Source organism: Oncorhynchus nerka, linkage group LG12, assembly GCF_034236695.1.
Source record: "Oncorhynchus nerka isolate Pitt River linkage group LG12, Oner_Uvic_2.0, whole genome shotgun sequence".
In the NCBI taxonomy this organism is placed as follows: domain Eukaryota; kingdom Metazoa; phylum Chordata; class Actinopteri; order Salmoniformes; family Salmonidae; genus Oncorhynchus; species Oncorhynchus nerka.
Window position 1 is genome coordinate 64,932,053 of NC_088407.1, and position 25,543 is coordinate 64,957,595.

At 42.4% G+C, this 25,543-nt stretch overlaps 2 protein-coding genes and 1 pseudogene across 3 annotated transcripts; 2 read left to right on the forward strand and 1 right to left on the reverse strand.

The window, feature by feature from the left end:
• The first annotated feature begins 693 nt into the window (after nucleotides 1-693).
• LOC115138595 (thioredoxin-related transmembrane protein 1-like) lies at nucleotides 694-11,790 on the forward strand. 2 transcript variants are annotated; one of them, XM_029675609.2, is made up of 8 exons: nucleotides 696-967; nucleotides 1,482-1,597; nucleotides 1,750-1,795; nucleotides 1,888-2,016; nucleotides 9,557-9,602; nucleotides 9,697-9,798; nucleotides 10,372-10,435; nucleotides 10,533-11,790. In XM_029675609.2, the coding sequence occupies exons 1-8, from the start codon at nucleotides 750-752 to the stop codon at nucleotides 10,652-10,654; spliced, it is 843 nt and encodes a 280-aa protein (XP_029531469.1). In that variant the 5' UTR covers nucleotides 696-749; the 3' UTR covers nucleotides 10,655-11,790. The 2 variants fall into 2 exon arrangements, with proteins under 2 accessions (XP_064881808.1, XP_029531469.1); XM_065025736.1 differs by having other exon boundaries at nucleotides 694-967; nucleotides 9,557-9,798.
• Nucleotides 11,791-11,995: 205 nt separating this feature from the next.
• hao1 (hydroxyacid oxidase (glycolate oxidase) 1) lies at nucleotides 11,996-14,696 on the forward strand. Its single transcript, XM_029675612.2, has 9 exons — nucleotides 11,996-12,280; nucleotides 12,818-12,969; nucleotides 13,071-13,171; nucleotides 13,262-13,416; nucleotides 13,540-13,715; nucleotides 13,831-13,922; nucleotides 13,998-14,156; nucleotides 14,245-14,314; nucleotides 14,432-14,696. Exons 1-9 carry the CDS (start codon nucleotides 12,144-12,146, stop codon nucleotides 14,497-14,499), a joined length of 1,110 nt encoding a protein of 369 aa, XP_029531472.1. The 5' UTR covers nucleotides 11,996-12,143; the 3' UTR covers nucleotides 14,500-14,696.
• A 380-nt stretch (nucleotides 14,697-15,076) lies between these two features.
• LOC115138810 (uncharacterized) lies at nucleotides 15,077-25,218 on the reverse strand (annotated as a pseudogene).
• Between the last annotated feature and the right edge of the window lie 325 nt (nucleotides 25,219-25,543).

Consider the following 25,543-nt stretch of genomic DNA (forward strand, 5'->3'; position numbering starts at 1 on the left):
TCACTCTGGATGGGAGTCTGTTAGATGACTAATGTGATGTAGTTGTTGAGCGGCTTTACTGCAAGTATATTGTATGTTTTAAATGTTCAATTTTAAAAAAAGAACATTTCAGAATTGAAAAAAATATTTGGTGACAGCGAATAAAAAAACTCAAGCATATCCCTCCCTCTGTCATGTTCACATTGTTTTGATATGTGTTCTATCATAATTTACATGCCCATTGCGTGTGCATTGCTATACATTACATACTGTACAGATCAGTGTATTTTATACATATCTTTCAAAAATATATTTAAAAACAACTAGCACTTCCCAAATGTAAACATTATTTTTTGTTTGGGGACAGGCAGACAGACACTAACTGTTTGCTCATAGAAATTATAAAGTTACAAACCATTAGGGACAAGGTTATAGGGACACTAATTTGTATTAAGGCCTTCTCATTCAGATTCCCATTAACCAACAGAGGGACACCCACGTTTAATTTCACAATTTCCCATATGTGTGGTCATTGCCTTTTCCCTTTCAGAATAGAGACACCGATAAATCATTTTTCACTACTTTTAGATCCATCTGTCTGTGGTATAGCAGACCACCTTAAAAAACACACGCACTCACAAACACACACAAACAATGACACACGCACACACTTCAGGTTGTTAGACCCGCCAGTCGACCTTAAAAAAAATCCCTGTTTCTGTTACTTCCGTGTTTAGCGTTCTAGGCAGTTTTCGTTTCGGAACAGCAACATGGCGCAGCTGAAAACAAAACGTTCCTGTAAACTGTTATGTCAAACTAATTCACCTTCATGTAAATTATCACGTAGTCATCTTTTCCAACCACTCCTCTCAATAATATTAGTCAGCTCCATCGCAAGTTCTGCTGTAGGAGAAACAGATACAGGCGTCCTGACAATAACAGATGCTAACTGGACGGTCACTATGGATGGCGAGTGGATGATAAAGTTGTGAGTACAGTACGAAGTCGTACTGATGATCTGATGTATGCATGTTTGGCGGAAGATGAAAACGGGAGGGGGAAAGGAGGATATATATAATTGAAGCTATTAAGTGCCGAATAAGATTTTAGAGTAAAACTTTTGGTCTAGGTCCAGAGTGAGTGTATTCTATTCCAATAATTCAGATGTTTCGTGTTGAAGTTGATGGAACATTGAATGTGAAACTATGCTCTCTTTAACCTATATAGATCATGCCAAAGTATTTTCCTGACGTTGAAAATAAGTATTTTCTGGATGTTGAAACCAGGTTAATTTTCAGTTCTGAACGAAATGCTGGAAGGGGGGCCTGAGTGAAAACATTTGGGAACCCCTGCTCTACTGTACTGAACTATACTTTGCTGTCCAAATAGTGAATCATAGACGTCTATGATTGATTCAGATTTGGGTTTTAGAACACCTGACTTGAACACCACCCACCTATAGAATCTCCATAATGTCCATAGATAAATGTGTGTGTGTATAGTGTTGCTCCCTGGTGCCCGGCATGTGCCCAGCTGAAGGAGCAGTGGGAGAGATTCTCCAGCCTGGCAGCAGCCATGGGGGTTTCTGTAGGAGAAGTGGACGTCACTGAACAGCCTGGTATGGAAATATTATGAAGTTGATACTGTTGGCTCTTACTGTCCTCAATATTGTCTTCTCCTCGCTGTGTGAGATTCAATGCCATACCGAGGCTCCTTCTAACTACCCATCTCTCCTTTCTCTCGTATGTATGTGTGTTTCTTTTCTTTCAGGTCTCAGTGGACGATTTTTGGTTACCACACTGCCAACCATTTTCCAGTTAGTATCTCAGTTAACCTTTGACCCTGTCCTTTGATCCATTAACCTTTCTAACTTTGTATACAGTATTTATCTGTGTGTGTATTCTACAGTGTAAAGGAGGGTAGCGTGAGGAGGTATGTGTCTGTCCGTGAGGCGGAGGAGTTCCATACATATGTCTCTAACAGGAGGTGGGAGGAGGTGGAACCACTGCCTTCATGGAAGTCTCCTAATTCTCCTCTGTAAATATACACACCATATACAATACCAGTCGAAAGTTTGGACACACCTACTCATTCCAGGGTTTTAACTTTTTATTTAATTAATTTTTTTACTATTTTCTACATTGTAGAATAATAGTAAAGACATCAAAACTATGAAATAACACATGAAATCATGTAGTAACCAAAAAAGTGTTAAACAAATCAACATATATTTTTATTTGAGATTATTCAAAGTACCCACCCTTTGTCTTGATGACAACTTTGCACACTATTGGCATTTTCTCAACCAGCTTCACGAGGAATGCTTTTCCAACAGTCTTGAAGGAGTTCCCACATATGCTGAGCGCTTGTTGACTGCTTTTCCTTCACTCTGCAGTTCCACTCAACAATCTCAATTGGGTTGAAGTTGGGTGATTCAGGTCATCTGATGCAGTACTCCATCACTTTCCTTCTTAGTCAAATAGCCCTTACACAGCCTGGAGTTGTGCTTTGGGTTATTTTCCTGTTGAAAAACATATGATACTCCCACTAAGCGCAAACCAGATGGGGATGGGTTATCGCTGCAGAATGCTGTGGTAGCCATGCTGGTTAAGTGTGCCTTGAACTCTAAATAAATCACAGACAGTGTCACCAGCAAAGCACGCCCACACCATCACACCTCTATGTTTCACGGTGGGAACCACACATGCAGAGATCATCCGTTCACCTACTCTGCGTCTCACAAAGACACAGCGGTTGGAACCAAAAATCTCAAATTTGGACTCAAACCAAAGTGCAGATTTCCACCGGTCTAATGTCCATTGCTTGTGTTTCTTGGCCCAAGCAAGTCTCTTCTTATTATTGGTATCCTTTAGTAGTGGTTTCTTCGCAGCAATTTGACCATGATGGCCTGATTCACTCAGTCTCCTCTGAACAGTTGATGTTGAGATGTGTCTGTTACCAGGGTTGGGTAGGTTACTATCTAAATGTAATCTGTTACAGTTACTAGTTACCTGTCCAAAATTGTAGTCAGTAACATACCCAAACTCAGTAACGTAATCTAATTACATTCCGTTAGTTTTAGATTTATTTCCCCTTAAGAGGCATTAGAAGACAAAAATGTATGTTACCAATTGAATGACATCTATTGCGGGATAAATTAATGTTCAAGTTTCATAGCTGGCCATATATGGATGTTAAAATTTACTTTAAGGGTTGGTTTACATTTACAATGTTTACACTGGGATAAAAAAAGTTTATATTTGGGGTTCTGATAGAGTATGACAGTTGTACTAAGCTCATGAAGGATTTACAGTGGGGCAAAAAAGTATTTAGTCAGCCACCAATTATGCAAGTTTTCCCACTTAAAAAGATGAGAGAGGCCTGTAATTTTCATCATAGGTACACTTCATCTATGTTGGACAAATTTTTTTTAAAATCCAGAAATCACATTGTAGGATTTTTAATGAATTTATTTGCAAATTATTGTGGAAAATAAGTATTTGGTCACCTACAAACAAAGCAAGATTTCTGGCTCTCACAGACCTGTAACTTCTTCTTTAAGAGGCTCCTCTGTCCTCCACTCGTTACCTGTATTAATGGCACCTGTTTGAACTTGTTATCAGTATAAAATACACCTGTCCACAACCTCAAACAGTCACACTCCAAACTCCACTATGGCCAAGACCAAAGAGCTGTCAAAGGACACCAGAAACAAAATTGTAGACCTGCATCAGGCTGGGAAGACTGAATCTGCAATAGGTAAGCAGCTTGGTTTGAAGAAATCAACTGTGGGAGCAATTATTAGGACATGGAAGACATACAAGACCACTGATAATCTCCCCTGATCTGGGGCTCCACGCAAGATCTCACACCGTGGGGTCAAAATGATCACAAGAACGGTGAGCAAAAATCCCAGAACCACACGTTGGGACCTAGTGAATGACCTGCAGAAAGCTGGGACCATAGTAACAAAGCCTACCATCAGTAACACACTACGCCGCCAGGGACTCAAATCCTGCAGTGCCAGACGTGTCCCCCTGCTTAAGCCAGTACATGTCCAGGCCTGTCATTTGAATGATCCAGAAGAAGATTGGGAGAATGTCATATGGTCAGATGAAACCAAATATAACTATTATATACCATATAACTTTTTGGTAAAAACTCAACTCGCCGTGTTTGGAGGACAAAGAATGTCGAGTTGCATCCAAAGAACACCATACCTACTGTGAAGCATGGGGGTGGAAACATCATGCTTTGGGGCTGTTTTTCTGCAAAGGGGCCAGGATGACTGATCTGTGTAAAGGAAAGAATGAATGGGGCCATGTATCGTGAGATTTTGAGTGAAAACCTCCTTCCATCAGCAAGGGCATTGAAGATGAAACGTGGCTGGGTCTTTCAGCATGACAATGATCCCAAACACACCGCCCGGGCAACGAAGGAGTGGCTTCGTAAGAAGCATTTCAAGGTCCTGGAGTGGCCTAGCCAGTCTCCAGATCTCAACCCCATAGAAAATCTTTGGAGGGAGTTGAAAGTCCGTGTTGCCCAGCAACAGCCCCAAAACATCACTGCTCTAGAGGAGATCTGCATGGAGGAATGGGCCAAAATACCAGCAACAGTGTGTGAAAACATTGTGAAGACTTACAGAAAACGTTTGACCTCTGTCATTTTCAACAAAGGGTATATAACAAAGTATTGAGATAAACTTTTGTTATTGAGCAAATACTTATTTTCCACCATAATTTGCAAATAAATTCATAAAAAATCCTACAATGTGATTTTCTGGATTTTTTTTTCTCATTTTGTCTGTCATAGTTGAAGTGTACCTATGATGAAAATTACAGGCCTCTCTCATCTTTTTAAGTGGGAGAACTTGCACAATTGGTGGCTGACTAAATACTTTTTTGCCCCACTGTGTAAGTTATACAGTTGAAGTCAGAAGTTTACATACACCTTAGCCAAATACTTATAAACTCAGTTTTTCACAATTCCTGACATTTAATCCTAGTAAAAATTCCCTGTCTTAGGTCAGTTAGGATCACCACTTTATTTTAATGTGAAATGTCAGAATAATATTAGAGAGAATTATTTATTTCAGCTTTTATTTCTTTCATCACATTCCCAGTGGGTCAGAAGTTTACATACACTCAATTAGTATTTGATAGCATTGCCATTAAATTGTTTAACTTGGGTCAAACGTTTCAGGTAGCCTTCCACAAGCTTCCCACAATAAGTTGGGTGAATTTTGGCCCATTCCGCCTGATAGAGTTGGTGTAACTGAGTCAGGTTTGTAGGCCTCCTTGCTCGCACACACTTTTTCAGTTCTGCCCACAAATTTTCTATGGGATTGAGATCAGGGCTTTGTGATGGCCACACCAATACCTTGACTGTGTTGTCATTAAGCCATTTTCCATAACTTTGGAAGTATGCTTGAGGTCATTGTCCATTTGGAAGATCCATTTGCGACCAAGCTTTAACTTCCTGACTGATGTCTTGAGATGTTGCTTCAATATATCCACGTCCCTCATGACGCCATCTATTTTGTGAAGTGCACCAGTCCCTCCTGCAGCAAAGCACCCCCACAACATGATGCTGCCACTCCCATGCTTCACTGTTGGGATGGTGTTCTTCGGCTTGCAAGCATCCCCCTTTTTCCTCCAAATGTAACAATGGGAATTATGGCCAAACAGTTCTATTTTTGTTTCATCAGACCAGAGGACATTTCTCCAAAAAGTACGATCTTTGTCCCCATGTGCAGTTGCAAACCATAGTCTGTTTTTGTAATGGCGGTTTTGGAGCAGTGGTTTCTTCCTGGCTGAGCGGCCTTTCAGGTTATGTCGATATAGAACTAATTTTACTGTGGATATACACTGCTCCAAAAAATAAAGGGAACACTTAAACAACACAATGTAACTCCAAATCTATCACACTTCTGTGAAATCAAACTGTCGACTTAGGAAGCAACACTGATTGACAATAAATTTCACATGCTGTTGTGCAAATGGAATAGACAACAGGTGGAAATTATAGGCAATTAGCAAGACACCCCCAATAAAGGAGTGGTTCTGCAGGTGGTAACCACAGACCACTTCTCAGTTCCTATGTTTCCTGGCTGATGTTTTGGTCACTTTTGAATGCTATGCAGTGCTTTCACTCTAGTGATAGCATGAGACGGAGTCTACAACCCACACAAGTGGCTCAGGTAGTGCAGCTCATCCAGGATGGCACATCAATGCGAGCTGTGGCAAGAAGGTTTGCTGTATCTGTCAGCGTAGTGTCCAGAGCATGGAGGCGCTACCAGGAGACAGGCCAGTACATCAGGAGACTTAGAGGAGACCGTAGGAGGGCAACAACCCATCAGCAGGTCCGCTACCTCCACCTTTGTGCAAGGAGGAGCAGGAGGAGCACTGCCAGAGCCCTGCAAAATGACCTCCAGCAGGCCACAAATGTGCATGTGTCTGCTCAAACGGTCAGAAACAGACTCCATGAGGGTGGTATGAGGGCCCGACGTCCACAGGTGGGGGTTGTGCTTACAGCCCAACACCGTGCAGGACGTTTGGCATTTGTCAGAGAACACCAAGATTGGCAAATTCGCCACTGGCGCCCTGTGCTCTTCACAGATGAAAACAGGTTCACATTGAGCACTTGACAGATGTGACAGTCTGGAGACGCCGTGGAGAACGTTCTGCTGCCTGCAACATCCTCCAGTATGAACGGTTTGGCGGTGGGTCAGTCATGGTGTGGGGTGGCATTTCTTTGGGGGCCTCACAGCCCTCCATGTGCTCGCCAGAGGTAGCCTGACTGCCATTAGGTACTGAGATGAGTTCCTCAGACCCCTTGTGAGACCATATGCTGGTGCGGTTGGCCCTGGGTTCCTCCTAATGCAAGACAATGCTAGACCTCATGTGGCTAGAGTGTGTCAGCAGTTCCTGCAAGAGGAAGGCATTGATGCTATGGACTGGCCCGCCCGTTCCCCAGACCTGAATCCAATTGAGCACATCTGGGACATCATGTCTCGCTCCATCCACCAATGCCACGTTGCACCACAGACTGTCCAGGAGTTGGCGGATGCTTTAGTCCAGGTCTGGGAGGAGATCCCTCAGGAGACCATCTGCCACCTCATCAGAAGCATGCCCAGGCATTGTAAGGAGGTCATACAGGCACGTGGAGGCCACACACACTACTGAGCCTCATTTTGACTTGTTTTAAGGACATTACATCAAAGTTGGATCAGCCTGTAGTGTGGTTTTCCACTTTAATTTTGAGTGTGACTCCAAATCCAGACCTCCATGGGTTGATACATTTGATTTCCATTGATAATGTCTGTGTGATTTTGTTGTCAGCACATTCAAAAAAAAAAAGTATTTAATAAGAATAATTCATTCAGATCTAGGATGTGTTATTTTAGTGTTCTTTATTTTTTTGAGCAGTGTAGATACTTTTGTACCTGTTTCCTGCAGCATCTTCACAAGGTCCTTTGCTGTTGTACTGCGATTGATTTGCACTTTTTACACCGTATGTTCATCTCTAGGAGACAGAACGTGTCTCCTTCCTGAGCGGTATGACGCCTGCGTGGTCCCATGGTGTTTATACTTGCGTACTATTGTTTGTACAGATGAACGTGGTACCTTCAGGCGTTTGGAAATTGCTCCCAAGGATGAACCAGACTTGTGGAGATCTACTTTTTTTTTCTGAGGTCTTGGCTGATTTCTTTTGTTTTCCCCATGATATCAAGCAAAGAGGCACTGAGTTTGAAGCCATAACATAATTTTCTGGAATTTATCAAGCTGTTTAAAGGCACAGTCAACTTCTGACCCACTGGAATTGTGATACAGTGAATTAAGTGAAATAATCTGTCTGTAAACAATTGTTGCACAAAGTATATGTCCTAACCAACTTGCCAAATCTATAGTTTGTTAACAAGAAATCTGTGGAGTGGTTGAAAAACAAGTTTTAATGAATCCAACCTAAGTGTATGTAAACTTCCGACTTCAACTGTATTCTTCAAGAGTCAATGGATATAATTTACAGTATAAATCCAGAAATGGATGTAGCAACTACAGATTGCCCCTTTAAGTCTATCAAAAGTGTGCAAGTTTGAGCATGTGTCCATTAGGTTAGATAGAGCAATAAAAGCCCCACTTTTATTCCATAGGCTGGGATCTTCACTATGCAGCTGTTGCAAGAGTGCTTTTTTCACTGGCTGTCCAATGGTTTCAAAAACAATGATTAATAGGCAGCTTAAACTTCTTGAATTCAACCATTATTGGGTTCAAATACACATTTAGATGTGTGAACAGCCATCCACAACAACCGCAAATAGCTAAATGAGAGAGCAGCAGTGTGATTCACATCAATGCGCTATGTAGATATCAATAATAAGTGATAGCCGTATTGCCATAGACTACATCATTACTGTCATCTTTACCTCCAAGCGTTTATTCAAGTTGGATAATCTTTGGATGCCGACAGCAGTCGCACCATTGGAAGATATAGCTTGGACTATAGCCTACAAAAGCCTATTCCTGCTCTTTTCCTGCGATCCAGCAAACATATTTGGTGTGTCATCACAGCGGTCTCTGACTTGTGGTCAGACTCACTCAGGTGGAACAAACTTAAACTTGTGCCTTTTTTCCATGCTGATTTGAATGTCATTGAGATAACAGAGAAGTGCCTTAGGTTTATTTTCACAAACATCTTTTCTGAATTTAAAAGTAATCATCTAGTTTTTCAAAAGTATCTATAATCTGATTAGAATGTTTTTGCTGGTAGTGCAACTGATTACATGTAATCTGTTACTCCCCAACCGTCTGTTACTTGAACTCTGTGAAGCATTTATTTGGGCTGCACTCTGAGGTGCAGATAACTCTAATGAACTTATATCCTCTGCAGCAGAGGTAACTCTGGGTCTTCCTTTCCTGTGGCCGTCCTCATGAGAGCCAGTTTCATCATACCGCTTAATGGTTTTTGCGACTGCACTTGAAGAAACTTTCAAAATTTTCCAGATTGACTGACCTTCATGTCTTAAAATAATGATGGACTGTCGTTTCTCTTTGCTTATTTGAGCTGTTCTTGCCATAATATGGACTTGGTGTTTTACCAAATAGGGATATCTTCTGTATACCACCCCTACCTTGTCAAAACACAACTGATTGGCTCAAACGCATTAAGAATGAAAGAAATTCCACAAATGTACTTTTAACAAGGCAAACCTGTTAATTGAAATGCATTCCAGGTGACTACCTCATGAAGCTGGTTGAGATAATGCCAAGAGGGTCCAAAGCTTTCATCAAGGCAAAAGGAGGCTAACTTTGAAGAATCTCAAATATAAAATATATTTTGATTTGTTAACACTTTTTTGGTTACTACATGATTCCATATGTGTTATTTCATAGTTTTGATGTATTCACTATTATTCTACAATATAGAAAATAGTAAATATAAAGAAAAATCCAGGAATGAGTAGATGTGTCTAAACTTTTGACTGGTACTGTATATTATACATAAACGTGGAATTTGTCTTGTCTTCTGTAAATATATTCTGACCTTACCTCTGACTTTGTGGATCTCCTCCCTCCAGGATGAGCTGCATGGCCGGACTCTTCAGGCTTTCACTGTGGATCCGGGTGAGACCAAATCTCTCTCACACACACACACACACACAGAGAAAATGGTGTAAAGGATCCACACTCACTCAGAATCGTGTGTGTGCGTGTGTAGTGGACTCATGGGTATCTGACGGGGGATTTGGGCATGCCGGTGTGGGGCTCCTACCTCTCCTTTGCCATGGCAACACTTGTCACTGGGCTGCTGATGGGACTGGTGAGTTACACACTAATAATCATTTCACTATATTATTGTATTACTACTAAACCGTTAATAAACACAAAACACAATGTTTATGTCACACAAATGCTTTTGAAGGGTTCTGAACATGTTGAGTATGTCATTGTTCTGAGAAAGATGCCAAATCGTCTCTCTCTTACAGCCTGTTAGAGTATGTAGACACACAAACAAACACACACACACTTCGAGGAGTTTCTCTGCAGTGAAATGTGATCTTATGTAAGAGTGGGAGTGGGAGGATGGCTGCTATTTCAGGACTTGGTAGAGGAGACTGGAGAAGCAGCAGGAGGACAGATGTGTGGGATGCACTCAGCTGCTCTTGTGTAACCAGCTGCATTCTACTTAAAGTTTGGAACTCAACTCCTGCCTACACTGACATTAACCTCTTAACTAGTTTAAACTACCTTCATTCTAAACTAGATTATTTACTATAGTTATATTTATTTTAGGTTGACCCTGTCTAACTTCTCTGATCCTGTCTCAACCCTCCCCTCCACTCAACAGAGCTGCTTTAAACTCGTCTCTATCTCATTGTGTGTGTGTGTGTAGGTGCTGGTCCTGGTTGCAGATTGCCTCTGTCCTTCCCGACAGAAGCGGAAGGAGGAGAGAGCAGGTGAGAGGATGATCCCACAGAACAAAGCACATACACACACACACACACAAAGACAGTGTGTTATTAGTGCTCTACAGCTTGTGTTTGTTTCGAGCAGGAGTGTGTGTGAGTATGGCGGAGAAGAGGCAAGCGTCGGAGGCAGATGAGGGTGAGGGGTCTAACAAGGAGGAGCCAGAGACACTGAGACAGAGGAGAGGACAGGCAAAACGTACCTCCTAACCAGTGGTTGGAACCTAAATTATTTTCCAATCGTTTCGTTCTGAACAGAACCATCTTTTTTTTGTTACATTCCACTGTTTTCCGACCAGCAAAATAAAAAGTTCTGAACCGGTTCGAACCAAATAAAAGTAACAGTTTATATTGTTCCTTTCTGTTCCTTTTTAAACCTCTGAAATTGTACAAAAATAAATAATAATTTGCTCAACATTAAATGACTTCACCAATCATGCAGTGCAGATAGAGCAGCTTGATATGGAGCAGACAAGCTATAGCTCAGTGAGTTGTTTTACATGCAGCTGAAATTTTGCGGGTGGAGGAAGCTTGGCTTAAAGCGCTGGGCATCTTGTGGTGACATGCATTATCTGAATTAGGCTCACAGAATTATACCTACGGCGGAGCGGCTACTTTGGAGGAACTTTGAATGTCTTTGAACTTCAGAGCTGGCTTAACATTGAACCAGAACTAGCTATAGCTAGCTAATGAGCTTGTGTGTGCAGAGCGGCACCAGAATTAAAAATACATCTTACCTTTTTGTAGTTAATAAATACAATGTGAAATGTGATAACTATAGTATCCCAACTAGCATTGAAAAAGTTAATCCATTCTTCTCTAATTAAAAATCTATTTCCCTAATTAAAAATCTATTTCCCTATCTTCTGAATCACGCTTGTAACGTCAGTAGGTTACAGCTATGCTTCGGGGGGTTCTGATTCTGTTCCTTGGAAAATGTGGTTATTTTCCGGTTTTCTGTTTTGTTCCCTGAACCAGTTCCAAGGGAAATGTTCCCTTCAGACAGGTCGACAAAGACAAAAATGTATGCTGAACAAAAAGAGTGATTTGACTAATGCTTGTCGTGTGTTTTTAAATGTGTGTATGGGGGGTCTGGAAGGTTTCACTTTTCTATTTTCGCCACTATTGTTTTCACCCGTTTTTTATAACGTGGTCCAATTTTCTATGATTATCACAATATAAACTTTATTTTCTTTGATTTGAAATAGTTTTCTATTGTTAAGACTGCCATATGCATATATTGATGGATGACTATGATAATGACTGAGTGTTGTTGCCATGTGAGAGGCCCCTCCATCCTTGATAATGGATCATTTAATCACCAAAATAAACATTTTTATACAAAGGCCTCTTTTACTGTCTAGTTATGGTTCCCATCTCCTGTCTGTGCTGTATGGACAGTGCTATCATATATAAGGGTTGTGGGGTGAAGGGTCAGGGTTGCTTAAATTAGAGTGCATGTGTGTGTGAGGGAGGGATTGAGTGGAAAGCAGGGCTGTGTAAACTTGGGGTTAATGATTGCTGGTGGTCAGATGATCAGAGAGGAGAGACTTGGGGGTGTCTGTGTGTGACAGCAGTCAGGGAGGACTATGTGTGTGTGGATCAGGTCGTGTTAGAGTTAGTCAGCCTGTATGTGTTATTGCGTGTGTGGATCAAAGTGTGTTAAAGTGTGCGTTTGTGTGTGTGTGTGTGTGTAGTCATGTCTGAGAAGTTAGTGTGTGTGGCTGACTATGAGTCTATGGCCAAGAGAGTTCTACCAAAAGCTGTGTTTGACTACTACTGCTCTGGAGCTGACCAGCAAGAGACCTTGGCAGATAACACTGCTGCTTTCTCCAGGTAACTAGCACATACACTTGCCTATGCAGAGTCTCCAGAAAACACTAACATCCCGTTTTCAGGGATACAGTATTTTCAGCCGTTTCCCCTGAAAAATGGAAGTGGGAACTTCTTACGCCTGCGACGTTAGGTTACACATACACAGACACACACTGCTGTTTTCTCCAGGTAACATGAACATGCACGTTCTGTCCTGTAACAACTATTGTAATGTGGAGAATCAAACCTAGTTGTAACATTAAAACCAGACAACAAGGCTACGAGTGTAGAATATTGCATCACACACACTTTACATAAGATCTGCACAGATTATGTTCTCCATCATCTCATAGAATATGTTAGTGAGGTGAGTTAGAAGTGTTTTTGGGATGTTTCAGTGCTGTTCACTGTTTTTTTTGTGGCTGTTTTAGGCATACAATATCCTAGAAATCACCACAGTAGTTTAATAATTGACTCACCACCTAACTTCAACTCAAAGTCCTGTTCAACGTCTGACACAGCACTTGTTTACACCAGATCACTTCTCTGTGTGTATAGGTGGCGTTTGTTCCCTAGGGTACTGAGGGATGTGTCCCGCGTGGATCTGAGTGTTAGTGTTTTAGGTCAGCGAATCAGCATGCCTGTGTGTGTCGGGGCAACCGCAATGCAGAGGATGGCCCACCCTGACGGAGAGACGGCCACCGCCAGAGGTATGTATATATATATACACACACACACACACACACACACACACGGCTGCTTCCAGCCTCTTGTGTATACTGTATGTGTGTAATAAAGCTCCATCTCCTAGCAACCAGAGCAGCAGGGACAGGGATGATGCTGAGTTCCTGGGCCACCTCTACCATAGAGGAAGTGAGGTCATCAGCTGGCGACGGCCTGCTCTGGATGCAGGTGGAGTACTGCTAGATATAGGTTTTGATTACATCACAGTTTACATCACCGGTCTGGTAAACATCTATGACCTATATATAATCCGTACAGCTGTACATCTATAAGGACCGTGACCTCACCCTGTCATTGGTGCGCCGGGCTGAAGAGGCGGGGTATAAGGCCATCTTTGTTACCGTGGATACGCCCTACCTCGGAAAGAGACGAGACGACGTGCGCAACCGCTTTAAACTTCCCCCTCACCTGAAGTAGGAACCAAAAACACACTCATCACCACACCATATACACAGACACACACACATGCTTCATCAAATAATATATTATTTAAGCTTACCTCTTATTTTAGTGTGTGTGTGTGTGTGCGTGTGTAGGATGACTAACTTTGGTTCGGCAGAGCTGGCGTTCTCCAGTGCTGAGGGTTACGGCGAGGACAGTGGGCTGGCTGTCTATGTCGCTCAGGCTATCGACCCTACTCTCTGCTGGCAACACATTGCTTGGCTGAAGAAAAACACACACCTCCCTGTGGTCGTCAAAGGTGTCCTGAGAGGTGACACACAACACACAGTACACGCCACATAATGATAAGGCAGGTTTAAGTTTCATAGCAGAGTAGTAACATGTCTATACATCTATGGATCTATATCTACCCTTCTTCCCTCCAGCTGAAGATGCGCTAGAAGCACTTATCCACGGTGTAGATGGGATCCTGGTGTCTAACCATGGAGCAAGGCAGCTGGACGGGGTCCCAGCTACGGTGAGGGAGCCCAACACACAAAAACGATTCAGTAATATTTCATTTCTCGATCTGTGACATATGTTATCTGTGTAGCTGGATGTGCTGTCTGAGGTGGTGTCAGCAGTAGCAGGGAGGTGTGAGGTGTACCTTGACGGAGGGGTGAGGAGGGGGACAGACGTCCTGAAGGCCATAGCTCTGGGGGCTACCGCTGTCTTCCTCGGACGGCCTGTACTCTGGGGGCTCGCCTGCCAGGTACCACTGTGTGTGTGTGCAGATAAAGGACCATATGTGGGGTTTTTACCTACTGCTAAATAACTAAAATGTCAAAACGTGTTTGTAGGGGGAGCAGGGTGTCAGTGATGTTCTGGAGCTCATGAGAGATGAGCTACACCTGGCGATGGCCCTGGCAGGTAACCATGGATAATTAACCTACTCTGGCCATTTCCTCCTCACATTGCCTTTCCTCATCTACTAATTCTCAACCTCTCCTTCAGAGGTAAAGGTTGAACCTTGTGTTTTGTCTGCAGGATGTTGTTCACTGGCAGAGGTTAACAGATCCCTCGTCAGAAGACCTGAATTCACCTCCAGAATCTGAAGAAGCTGATACACGCAAATTGGGTTTGAAGGCACCAGCCATGTAAAACCTGGTTAAATTAATTTAATCAATTATCACTGCTTTTCAATAGTTTCCAAAGCACTACGAATTGGAGGTAAAATACTCATGACTGTCCGAAATGACTATCACCACCTGATGTAATTTGAAGCCTCATTAAATCATGTTTCTTTCCAATATTACTGGTGTTGGGGTTTTACTAGCCTTGCGCTTCCAAATCTCATCTCACTGAAGTCTCGGTTTACGAGATTAGGGTTTGACTAACTCTGCTGTATTGACAAAGTCACCAAACTAGGAGACTGAACTAATGGCAAAATATCAATAGTCAATCTGATAAAACAGCTAAAGTGACTTCAGTAGACCAGCAGGTGTCACTAACAGCTTTGACACTGTAAACCTTTTTGGTAGAATTGGTTGTAATGTTGAAAACCTTGGAAAGCCGTTTCCGCATTACACCCACGCTTAACATTTCCCGCCACATACACTCTTGCAGAATCCTGATCCTCTTTACAGAGCATACTAGCAATCTAAACAAGGAGTTAGCCTCTCGCCATGTGTGTAAGTTATCAGAGCAGGTTCATGATTTAATCACATTCATCAGATACAAAACTGTCAATCTACCAGGATGGTTCCCATGCCAATACAGGGTTAATAAATACACACGCTCACAAGAGTTCATTTTGGAGTTTTTACACAAGTATGGGTGTGTTCAACTTGAGTCCTCTGGCAGACCGGTGAGTGCAGAAAGCGTGTTACGTTGCAACAGTTACTTGGTGTTGCGGAGTTTAGTTGGCACTGTTGAGTTGCCATGATTACTTAGTGCTGTTGAGCACCGCAAGAGTCTTCATGCCGTAGTGACAGTAGCTGTAGCCTGACACAGTCGTCGTGACCTGTGTGATATACCTGCACACACAGAAGCAGTATTACCAAAACACACAACAGAAACAATGTACAATTAAGATTTCCAGTGTGTAGTCTGCAGAAACAGACTGGCTATGGTGTGTGCAGGAGCGGACTGTCGGAAGTGAAAGACGGATGAGGCCAACGATGCTGCTACCAGGAAGAGCTGGATCGCTGTGTTCACCTGCATGCACAAACAACACATGACTAACCAACTAGACAAATGAATGCGGACTGTTGTTTTACTTGTGTATGACGCATGTGTGTATTTCCCCTTATTTTTCTTACTACATTTTCAGTGGCAGCCACGATTTAAATGCATATAGGGGAAACACCGGTGTATGTGATGTACAGAGACTTACCTTACTGAGGGTGGTGGGTTTGAGCTGCACTGTAGCAGGGGTTTAAAAACGTACAGACAGAGACAGAGAGATGTAGTATAAACAGAGCAACGCCACAGATCTAACCGTACTGGACACACTCCCATCTCCTTGTTCATGTATTCTGACCGATGGACTAGTGTCCGTGACAGGCCTGAACCAGCCCGCTATGTGTGTATGACTTACAGGAGGGGGGACAGTCTTGTATCTGACGTAAGAAACAGCAGCAATCAGATCGAAGTCTCTGACAATCACCAACGCTGTCAGGGGAGGTGAAAACACACACAGTCAGAAGAGCACAAAATGAACAACTAATTATTTGGTTCTCTCCCTTTTTGGCGATTGTGTGGACATTGATTGGGATTATTAGCACTAAGATTTATTTGGATATTGCAGCAAGGAAGGACTTACATTTCAACACACAGACCTGGGATGAGCTGAGTGTAGGGGAGACTGATGTAGAAAACACTGATGAGGATCTTATCAGTCAATGGGTCGAGAGCGCTGCCTAACAGACTTCCTACTGGCCCAGTTGCTGGCTATATAACCACCCAGCTACAGAGACAACACACAGGGTTACCAGAGGGTGTAGTGTGTGTGTGTATAGTGGTGGCAGTGTATGGTTATTGTTTTTATTTCAAATCAAAGCACTTACAAAGTGTGTGCGCATGCAGGCGCGCATACCACATCAGTAAATCCAGCCAAAGTGAAGAGTCCCAGAGAGAGGTGAAAATGTTGCTCAGTGAACAGGACCCCCAGGACCGGAGCCAGTGTGATTCAAAAGGATTGAGGATGGTCCGCGGATTTTCATACTGGAACACACACACAAATTTTGGAGAACATGTTTAGCATTCAGTGCAAGATTGTGCATTGTTGATCGGACTGGAGAATGTGTGGTTCTGTCTGTCCTAATTCATGCCATGACAGTAAAGTGACAGCATGGGAAACCAGCCCTAAAAGTATAATCTGATATGGCATAATTTTGCCTTCATCTGGGTAACTTCTTTCACACACAGACAACAATGAATCTGCCAAGACTACCACCTGTTTTACCACATACCCACATCACCTACCAATTATTTAAACTTGAACAGCCCCGGGCCAGGATCGGGTGGTTTCCCTCAGGTCCTCTCCAGGTGTGCTGTTGGCCGGTCTTCCATTACATAGAACTCTCCAGCCTGGAGGCACACCAGACCTCACCGGGCACAACCTCAGCCGAGTACGAGAGCGCCTTCGGGTATAAACTAAAGCCGTTTTCGTTACCCTGCATCCTCTCCAGCGATAGTATCGGGTGACGCTTTCGGTGGAACCCTTCAGCGCGTGGCCGGTAACCTCTGGGGTCGACAGGATTGGGATATTCGTGTCCTGTGGGGGGTGTAGTTGGGCGACAGAGAGTATTCTGTTTGAGTCTTTGCAGACTCTTCATCTCTGCCTTCACACATACACCGGTCTGCTGCCGCCATGACGCAGTTGACCAACACACACTTCTCTCGCGCACACGAAGTTATCTTTACAAACAGACAACATTGAAAACCGCGAACAAGACGCGACTTTTTTATTTTATTTTTTAAGACGCGACTTAAACTAACCTCATCTACTCCTCTTTACACATATCCTGCTGTTTAACACCTTCTCGATGTCACTTCAAAAGAACAGTTATCTCGCTGTGATAGTTTGGGTAATTATAAATCCGAGTATGCAGAACGTGTAACCAACTAGCTTGATGGTTCAAAATTTCATCTTGTACCCTGCCTCATTTTCTGTGCAAATGTTAACTATTTCACACTCCTGCGCACTAAGCGAGATCCTTGACCAAAATCAATTTGCGCCACAGCTGAACAAACAGCGCCTCTGCGCAGCTGCAAGGAGTCCATGAGGAGCTACTTTATTTTACTAAAATGTTTAATATTTGTAGCTGATTTATTTTACCACACATAGCCTCGAGTATACAGGTAAATTAATGTCATAAGTGTACAAGCATGTCAGATATGAGATGCGCCTGTCTAATCAGTTTTGTACTTGCAAAAAATATTTGCAAACATGTAACTTTTGACAAATGCAACAACACCAGCAAGCAGGTAATGTGTGAATAAATACTTGCAAACATGTAACTTGATGTGAGAAAATCCAATAATATTTTGTAACTGGTGAATCAAAACTACATTTGCTTGTGTCGATTCTGTTTTTAGCGACTAACCTGTGCCAAACATTTTATAAAAATCTGTACTTGTAAGAGTACTTCTTGCTTGTAGAGAAGCTATCTTAATTATATAGCTAGATGTCAATATCGAACCAATGCAATGATAGACATTTTATTGGCATGCTATGAGCTGCTTTTCCTGAAAATGTCTATCTGATACAGCTATTTGTTGTTCTAGTACAATGCACATCACATGTGACAGCCACATCATGTAGTCGTGTATCTGCAGACCAGCGAGGAGGAGAAATGTCTACTTTAGGGACATTTTCTAGGAAAAGCATGGACAGATCGCACTATCTGTAGTACCATTTATTATTTGAAACCACCACATGCACATCATCTGTATCGGTGTTACATTTCATATTGTTTTAATCTATTTGTATTGCTATCTGTCTCAAGTTGTACAAATAATCAGCATGAAGAATACTGAATTCTGTTTAATTGTCAAGTGGACTGAATTCTCATTCAAATAATGTTGTGCCTCTCTTTCAGATCTGCCAAGCACCACTGCTAGCCACACAACCACTCCCTCAGATTGGTTGGGTAAGCTTCTATATAGATGGCCCTGTCCAGGAGTGACGGTGTCTCCCAACCCCCTTCTCAGTCCCTAGTAATTATTCTGCAATAGTTTATGCAACACCATCTGGAAACAGAAGATACTATATAGCACTGGTCACCAACCTTTTCTGAGTCAAGATCACTGAGTCAAAATGCATGCCGAGATCTACCGCTCTAATTTTATTAACATGACTTAAGAAATGTAAGCCTATGCGACATTAACCAATTAAAAACAGTACTGTAGCAATGAGGTTTGTACAGTAAGCTATAGGCCCACTACATTATCACCACATACTGGCTTTGCTTGAATTGGGGCGGCAGGTAGTCTAGTGGTTAGTGTTGGGCCAGTAACCGAAAGGTTGCAAGATCAAATCCCCGAGCTGACAAGGTAAAAATCTGTCGTTCTGCCCCTGAACAAGGCAGTTAACCCACTGTTCCTAGGCCGTCATTGTAAATAAGAATTTATTCTTCACTGGACTTGCCTAGTAAAATACATTTAAAAAATAAAAATTGACCTGCCAATGCATTGTTGTTAAGGATATTTTTTTAAATTATATTTAAAAATTTGAGGTAGGCTATATGATCATAGATCCATTGTTGTATTACTTGTGAGGCACAGCTGAGTGAGCATACATTTAAATCATTTGCTTTTTATTTTACTGGGCTGATGGTGCCTGCATCTGATGGTCAGTCTTAGCAGAGGGAGAGCAGCAGACTGAGGGTCAGCCTCTCAATGTCTCTCCCTTTCCTCCACTGACACTGACCAAAAAGGGACACAGTGTTCCAACTGATTGTGAAACTCAAGTCGCACTGCATTATTTCTGCCTCATGCACAAATTCATGTTGTTACTCCCTATGACCAGAGAAAGTGAAATATTCCTCAATATAAAAAAAGAGCCAAGCCTATCAATACACTTTCCTACTCATTACTGCTGCACTGTTTGTTGTAGCGCTGACTGGAAATAGGAAGAACGTGCATTTTATGGCTTATAAGTGTTGACAGTGCTGAGTAAGAACTAAAACAGCAGCTCTTTGCTGTATTCGTCGACAGTCTCTCTCTAATCATGGTTTTGAAATCTCTATCAATTTTGCCGTAGCTTTCTTTTATGCCTGCTACGTTACTGCAGACTTGATCATCTGAGCAATCTGATTGGCCAGCGGTAGCATTGTGCACTTGATTTCCTCTCCAGGCCCACCAGGAAGGCAGAGTTTGTACCTTCAGACACATGAAATTGCAACAGTTTGTCTACCTGGCGCACAGGGCAGCTGAATTGGCTGCACCTACCACCAACAGAGACAAAAAAATAAAAAATAGGAACACAATGCTTTATCGTTGTTGTTTTTTTACAGAAATGTTTGGCAATCGACCGGTTGACCACTGCTCTACAGGAATGACGGAGTCCAACCAAATCTTCTAGGCTCTGTCCACGCATTTCAAGTCTGTGTTGAAACAATGACATACCAATGGCCCAAGACCAGCTCAGTTAATCACTACCATTGTGACAATGAGTCGTCATATTGCTGCATCAAAAGTACATTATCCTAGGGGCGTTAGCAGACAAAATGTAAGTAAACTTAATTTATGTCCACGAATACCTGTTTGATCCTACAGCTATTGTATGCTGTAATCATGTGCCTATGAACCACTGTTAGCTGTTAGCACTGAGGCAGTTTGCCCTAGTAGGAAGACCACTTTGTGCAGCTCACCCTGCACTATGAAGATTACTTCTGATAAGCTTCCCAGTAAAGCATTAACATACGCAGCCTGAGAAACAAGGTCCATGAAGTCAATAACTTGCTTGTAACCGATGACAATCATATTCTGACTATCTCTGCAACTCACTTAGATAATACACTTAGGTTGGAGTCATTAAAAATTGTTTTTCAACCACTCTACAAATTTCTTGTTAACAAACTATAGTTTTGGCAAGTCGGTTAGGACATCTACTTTGTGCATGATACAAGTAATTTTTCCAACAATTGTTTACTGACAGATTATTTCACTGTATCACAATTCCAGTGGGTCAGAAGTTTACATACACTAAGTTGACTGCCTTTAAACAGCTTGTACAATTCCAGAAAATGATGTCATGGCTTTAGAAGCTTCTGATAGGCTAATTGACATCATTTGAGTCAATTGGAGATGTACCTGTGGATGTATTTCAAGGCCTACCTTCAAACTCTGTGCCTCTTTGCTTGACATCATGGGAAAATCAAAAGGAATCAGCCAAGACCTCAGAAAAATAATTGTAGACCTCCACAAGTCTGGTTCATCCTTGGGAGAAATTTCCGTACACCTGAAGGTACCACATTCATCTGTACAAACAATAGTATGCAAGTATAAACACCATGGGACCACGCAGCTGTCATACCGCTCAGGAAGGAGACGCGTTCTGTCTCCTAGAGATTAATGTATTTTGGTGCGAAAATTGCAAATCAATCCCAGATCAAAAGCAAAGGACCTTGTGAAGATGCTGGAGGAAACGGGTACAAATGTATCTATATCCACAGTAAAACAAGTCTTATATCGACATAACCTGAGAGGCCGCTCAGCCAGGAAGAAACCACTGCTCCGAAACCGCCATTAAAAAAGACTACGGTTTGCAACTGCACATGGGGATAAAGATTGTGCTTTTTGGAGAAATGTCCTCTGGTCTGATGAAACAAAAATAGAAGTGTTTGGCCATAATGACCATCGTTATGTTTGGAGGAATAGGGGGAGGCTTGCAAGCCAAAGAACACCATCCCATCCGTGAAGTGTTGTGTGGGTGCTTTGCTGCAGGGGGGACTGGTGCACTTCACAAAATAGATGGCATCAGGAGGGAGGAAAATTATGTGGATATATTGAAGCAACATCTCAAGACATCAGTCAGGAAGTTCATGATTGGAAGACCCATTTGTGACCAAATGGACAATGACCCCAAGCATACTTCCAAAGTTGTGGCAAAATGGTTTAAGGACAACAAAGTCAAGGTATTGGAGTGGCCATCACAAAGCCCTGACCTCAATCCTATACAAAACTTGTGAGCAGAACTGAAAAAGCGTGTGTTAGCAAGGAGGCCTACAAACCTGACTCAGTTACACCAGCTCTGTCAGGAGGAATGGGCCAAAATTCACCCAACTTATTGTGGAAAGCTACCTGAAACGCTTGACCCAAGTTAAACAATTTAAAGGCAATGCTACCAAATACTAATTGAGTGCATGTAAACTGACACACTGGGAATGAGATGAAAGAAATAAAAGCCCAAATAAATAATTCTCTATTATCCTGACATTTCACATTCTTAAAATAAAGTGGTGATCCTAAGACAGGACCTTTTTACTAGGATTAAATGTCAGGAATTGTGAAACTATGTTTAAATGTATTTGGCTAAGGTGTATGTAAACTTCTGACTTCAACTGTACCTTTGATGATAGTGGTAGCAATACATGGTTATAACATTTACCGAAAAGACAAATGCCAACGAAGGTGGTGTTGTGGTCTATATAAAGAACCACATTCCTATAAAGCTTAGAGACAATCTAATGTTAAATACTGTTGAAGTAATATGGCTACAGGTTTATTTACCTCCCCTAAAGCCCATTCTTGTGGAAAGCTGCTATAGACCACCAAGTGCTACATTATCACGTACAATATTCTTTACATCATCAACATATGAATCACTACAAAACTTATTGTATGACCTCTTATACACTATATTAGGTCCAGACTTCATAACTTTGGTTTTCCTAGATATGGCTATTATATTGTGATCACTACAGCCTATGGATTTGGATACTGCTTTAAAGCAATTTTGATCATTTCATTCCTGTGCTGTTTGTAACTACCCTGGTAGGTTGACTGACAACCTGAACCAGATTGCAGGCACTGGTTACAGTTTGACGTTTTTTCTTGAGTGAGCAGATTGATGAGAGCCAGTCAATATTTAAATCACCCAGAAAACATACTTATCACATACATTATCAAGCATTTCACACATTATCCAGGGCTTTACACCCCCTGCTATAATGTGGATAAATAGTTACTTGTCTAACAGAACAGTGTTCTTTAATGGAAGCCTCTCCAACATAATCCAGGTAGAATCAGGAATTCCCCAGGGTAGCTGTTTAGGCCACTTGTTTTTTTTATATTTACTAACTTCATGCCAGTGTGTCTGTATGTATGTGGATGACTCAGCACTATACACATCAGCGACTGAAATGACTGCAACACTTAGAGCTGCAGTTAGTTTCAGAATGGGTAGCAAGGAGTAAGTTAGTCCTAAATATTTCCAAAACTAAAAGCATTGTATTTGGGACAAATTTATTCACTAAACCCTAAACCTCAACTATCTCTTAATGAATAATGTGGAAATTGAGCAAGTTGAGATTACTAAGCTGATTGGAGTAACCCTGTCTTGTAAACTGTCATGGTCAACCTTCTTAACGCTGCTCTACCTTCTTAACAACACTATCAACAAGGCAGGTCCTACAGGCCCTGGTTTTGTCACACTTAGACTACTGTTCAGTAGTGTGGTCAGGTGCCACAGAGGGACTTGGGAAAATTGCAGTTGGCTCAAAACAGGGCAACACAGATAGCTCTCTGTGTACTTTTAAGGGCCAACATTAATGACATGCATGTCAATCTCTCATGGCTCAAAGTGGAAGAGAGATTGACTTCATCATTAAGAGGTGTTGACAAGCTGAATGTACAGCCACAAGACATGCCACCAGAGGTCTCTTCACAGTCCCAAAGTCGAGAACAGACTATGGGAGGTGCACAGTAATACATAGAGCCATGACTACATGGAACTCTATTCCACATCAGGTAACTGATGCAAGCAGTAGAATAAGATTTAAAACGCAGGTAAAAATACACGTTATGGGTTCTGTGAGGAGACACACACAAAGGTACAGACACATGCATACGCGCACACTGTGATATTGTTGTATGGTGGTGTAGGGATGTTATATGATACTGTTGGTACTGTTTTATCTTTAGCTCATTCAGTACAAACAGTTCCCTGTTTTCTCTGTAATGTGGGTGCTTTGGTGTGTTCGGACCCCAGGAAGAGTAGCTGCTCCCTGGCAAATACAAATGTAATAGTTTAGGTCAAACCGTTCAGACGCTACAGACTTTTTTTGTGAGACGACCGAGATGTCTCATGGTCTGACAAACATCACTATCTCCTTTCACAGCAGGGGATTGAGACGCATCCAATGCAACAACAAAAAACATCTAGCTTAAACTGACCAATTTTGATGGGAATTTCTTTGTTATGTAACTTAGATAATCGTCTCTAGGGTGTTAACTGTGTGTCATCCTGGCAGACTTGGACAGTTCCTGTGTTAGTAACAGTGTCTCCAGGGACAGCACTGTCACAGAGGTCAGGTGACACTCCACCGTCCGGAGGGATCCGCCCCGCCCCCCTCTGCTCTCCTCCAATAATCTCCAGGACCACCATGGGAAATAAGAGTTTGCATACAGCCTCAGCCCCCCCTAAACTCTTTCCCCTAGCCCATACACCCTAGACACTGACCCCTAGCCCATACACCCAAGAAACCTCTGGAGCTCTAAATTGAATTGTATAGACATATAAAATATAAGCATGATAAATAATAGTGTAGCTATTATGCCAGTCCAGTGAGGGTGAGACGGGAGCTGTTGGGAATGAAGGAACGACTACGACACCTGGCTGCACGCACTGAGGAAACACACAGCCTGGGGTTCAATCCAATGTCGACTGTGGTGAAAGTGAATGTGTGTGTTGTACCTTGGTGGGAATGGTGAACTTGCCGTGTGGTAGGGTGAGTGTGATGTTGCTGACACAGACCACGGTCCCCCTCACACACACCAAACACATTCACCCGCAGGGTCCTCAGGGCTGTCAATGACTCATAATTATACAACCTGAAACAGACACAGTTAGGGACAAACACATATTTCTAATAGCTGAGTCAGAGAGAGACCGTACCTGTGTGTGTTTTACCTGGAACTGAGGTATGTTAATGATGGGTGTGGCCCCCCTGGGAAGCCCTTCCCCCTGTAACCCCGCAGCATGTCTCTCCAAGTCCTCCGTCAAAACTGACACACACACACACACATTAAAATACATAGACACACCTACTTTCAGTGACGTGTGTGTACCTGGTGTATGGCGAGTTCCAGACAGTTAAGGGTGGTTTCTGGTTGTTCTCTTAGCTGATTGGTCCGGCAGAGCCATACAAACCTCCTTATCCTCAACCAGACGCTTATAGTCCACCAACACACTGCCCTGATGCTCAAACTCATCCCACACACACTAAGTTCACCCTCTCACCAAAGGCTACTATTTTCAGAGCTGAAAATGATGTCTTCAGACTATGTTTTTGACATATTTGTCAATGGTGTATCTGTGAGGTGAAGTACTGTTCAAACACTTTGATCTTCTCCATATATGGAGAACTCTGTATGAAACCATCACACAGGAAACACACACGCAGTGTGTATGTACATAGACACACCTACATTCAATGAAGTAGAGGGCCCAGCCTTCATAAGGACAGAGTCTGTCCAGAGTGGTCTGAGACACCACAGGCACAGGCAAACAGAGCAAGAGATGCTGAATTACCAATCACCCCTACCTTCACAGGTATCCACCATGTTGTCAGTGCTGTCCCGAAACCAAGGGCTCACTTGGACATCATTGAGGGATTAGGGGATATTTAGAAGCTGGTTAGAGACTAGTATTACCGACACTTACCGCAGACTAACTGTGTGTGTCTGACCCATACCTCTTTGAGCACTGGGGGAGGCCGTGCGTTTCCACTCCAGCTATCAAACGCACAATTTATGCTGAAAAGTTAACGTTACCACTTAGCTAGAATTAGCTACCTCACCCGCTACTAGAAGAACAGCTAACGTAAGGTAGTCATTGGAAGACGAACGTTGCTGCTCACCCGAGTTTCTTGTTGGGGAAGCGAACGTGACTTCTCTGAAGACAAACTTTAAAGATGAATGGATATTCTT

What these genes read in the sequence shown, in the direction of transcription:
- hao1 (XM_029675612.2), top strand. Translation starts at nt 12,144, where the DNA reads ATGTCTGAGAAGTTAGTGTGTGTGGCTGACTATGAGTCTATGGCCAAG. An exon ending in AACACTGCTGCTTTCTCCAG is followed by an intron (nt 12,281 to 12,817) that starts GTAACTAGCACA and finishes CTGTGTGTATAG; the next exon opens with GTGGCGTTTGTTCCCTAGGG. An exon ending in TGGACGGGGTCCCAGCTACG is followed by an intron (nt 13,923 to 13,997) that starts GTGAGGGAGCCC and finishes TTATCTGTGTAG; the next exon opens with CTGGATGTGCTGTCTGAGGT.
- LOC115138595 (XM_065025736.1), top strand. Translation starts at nt 750, where the DNA reads ATGGCGCAGCTGAAAACAAAACGTTCCTGTAAACTGTTATGTCAAACT. An exon ending in ACACTGCCAACCATTTTCCA is followed by an intron (nt 1,796 to 1,887) that starts GTTAGTATCTCA and finishes TGTATTCTACAG; the next exon opens with TGTAAAGGAGGGTAGCGTGA. An exon ending in AAGTCTCCTAATTCTCCTCT is followed by an intron (nt 2,017 to 9,556) that starts GTAAATATACAC and finishes TCCTCCCTCCAG; the next exon opens with GATGAGCTGCATGGCCGGAC.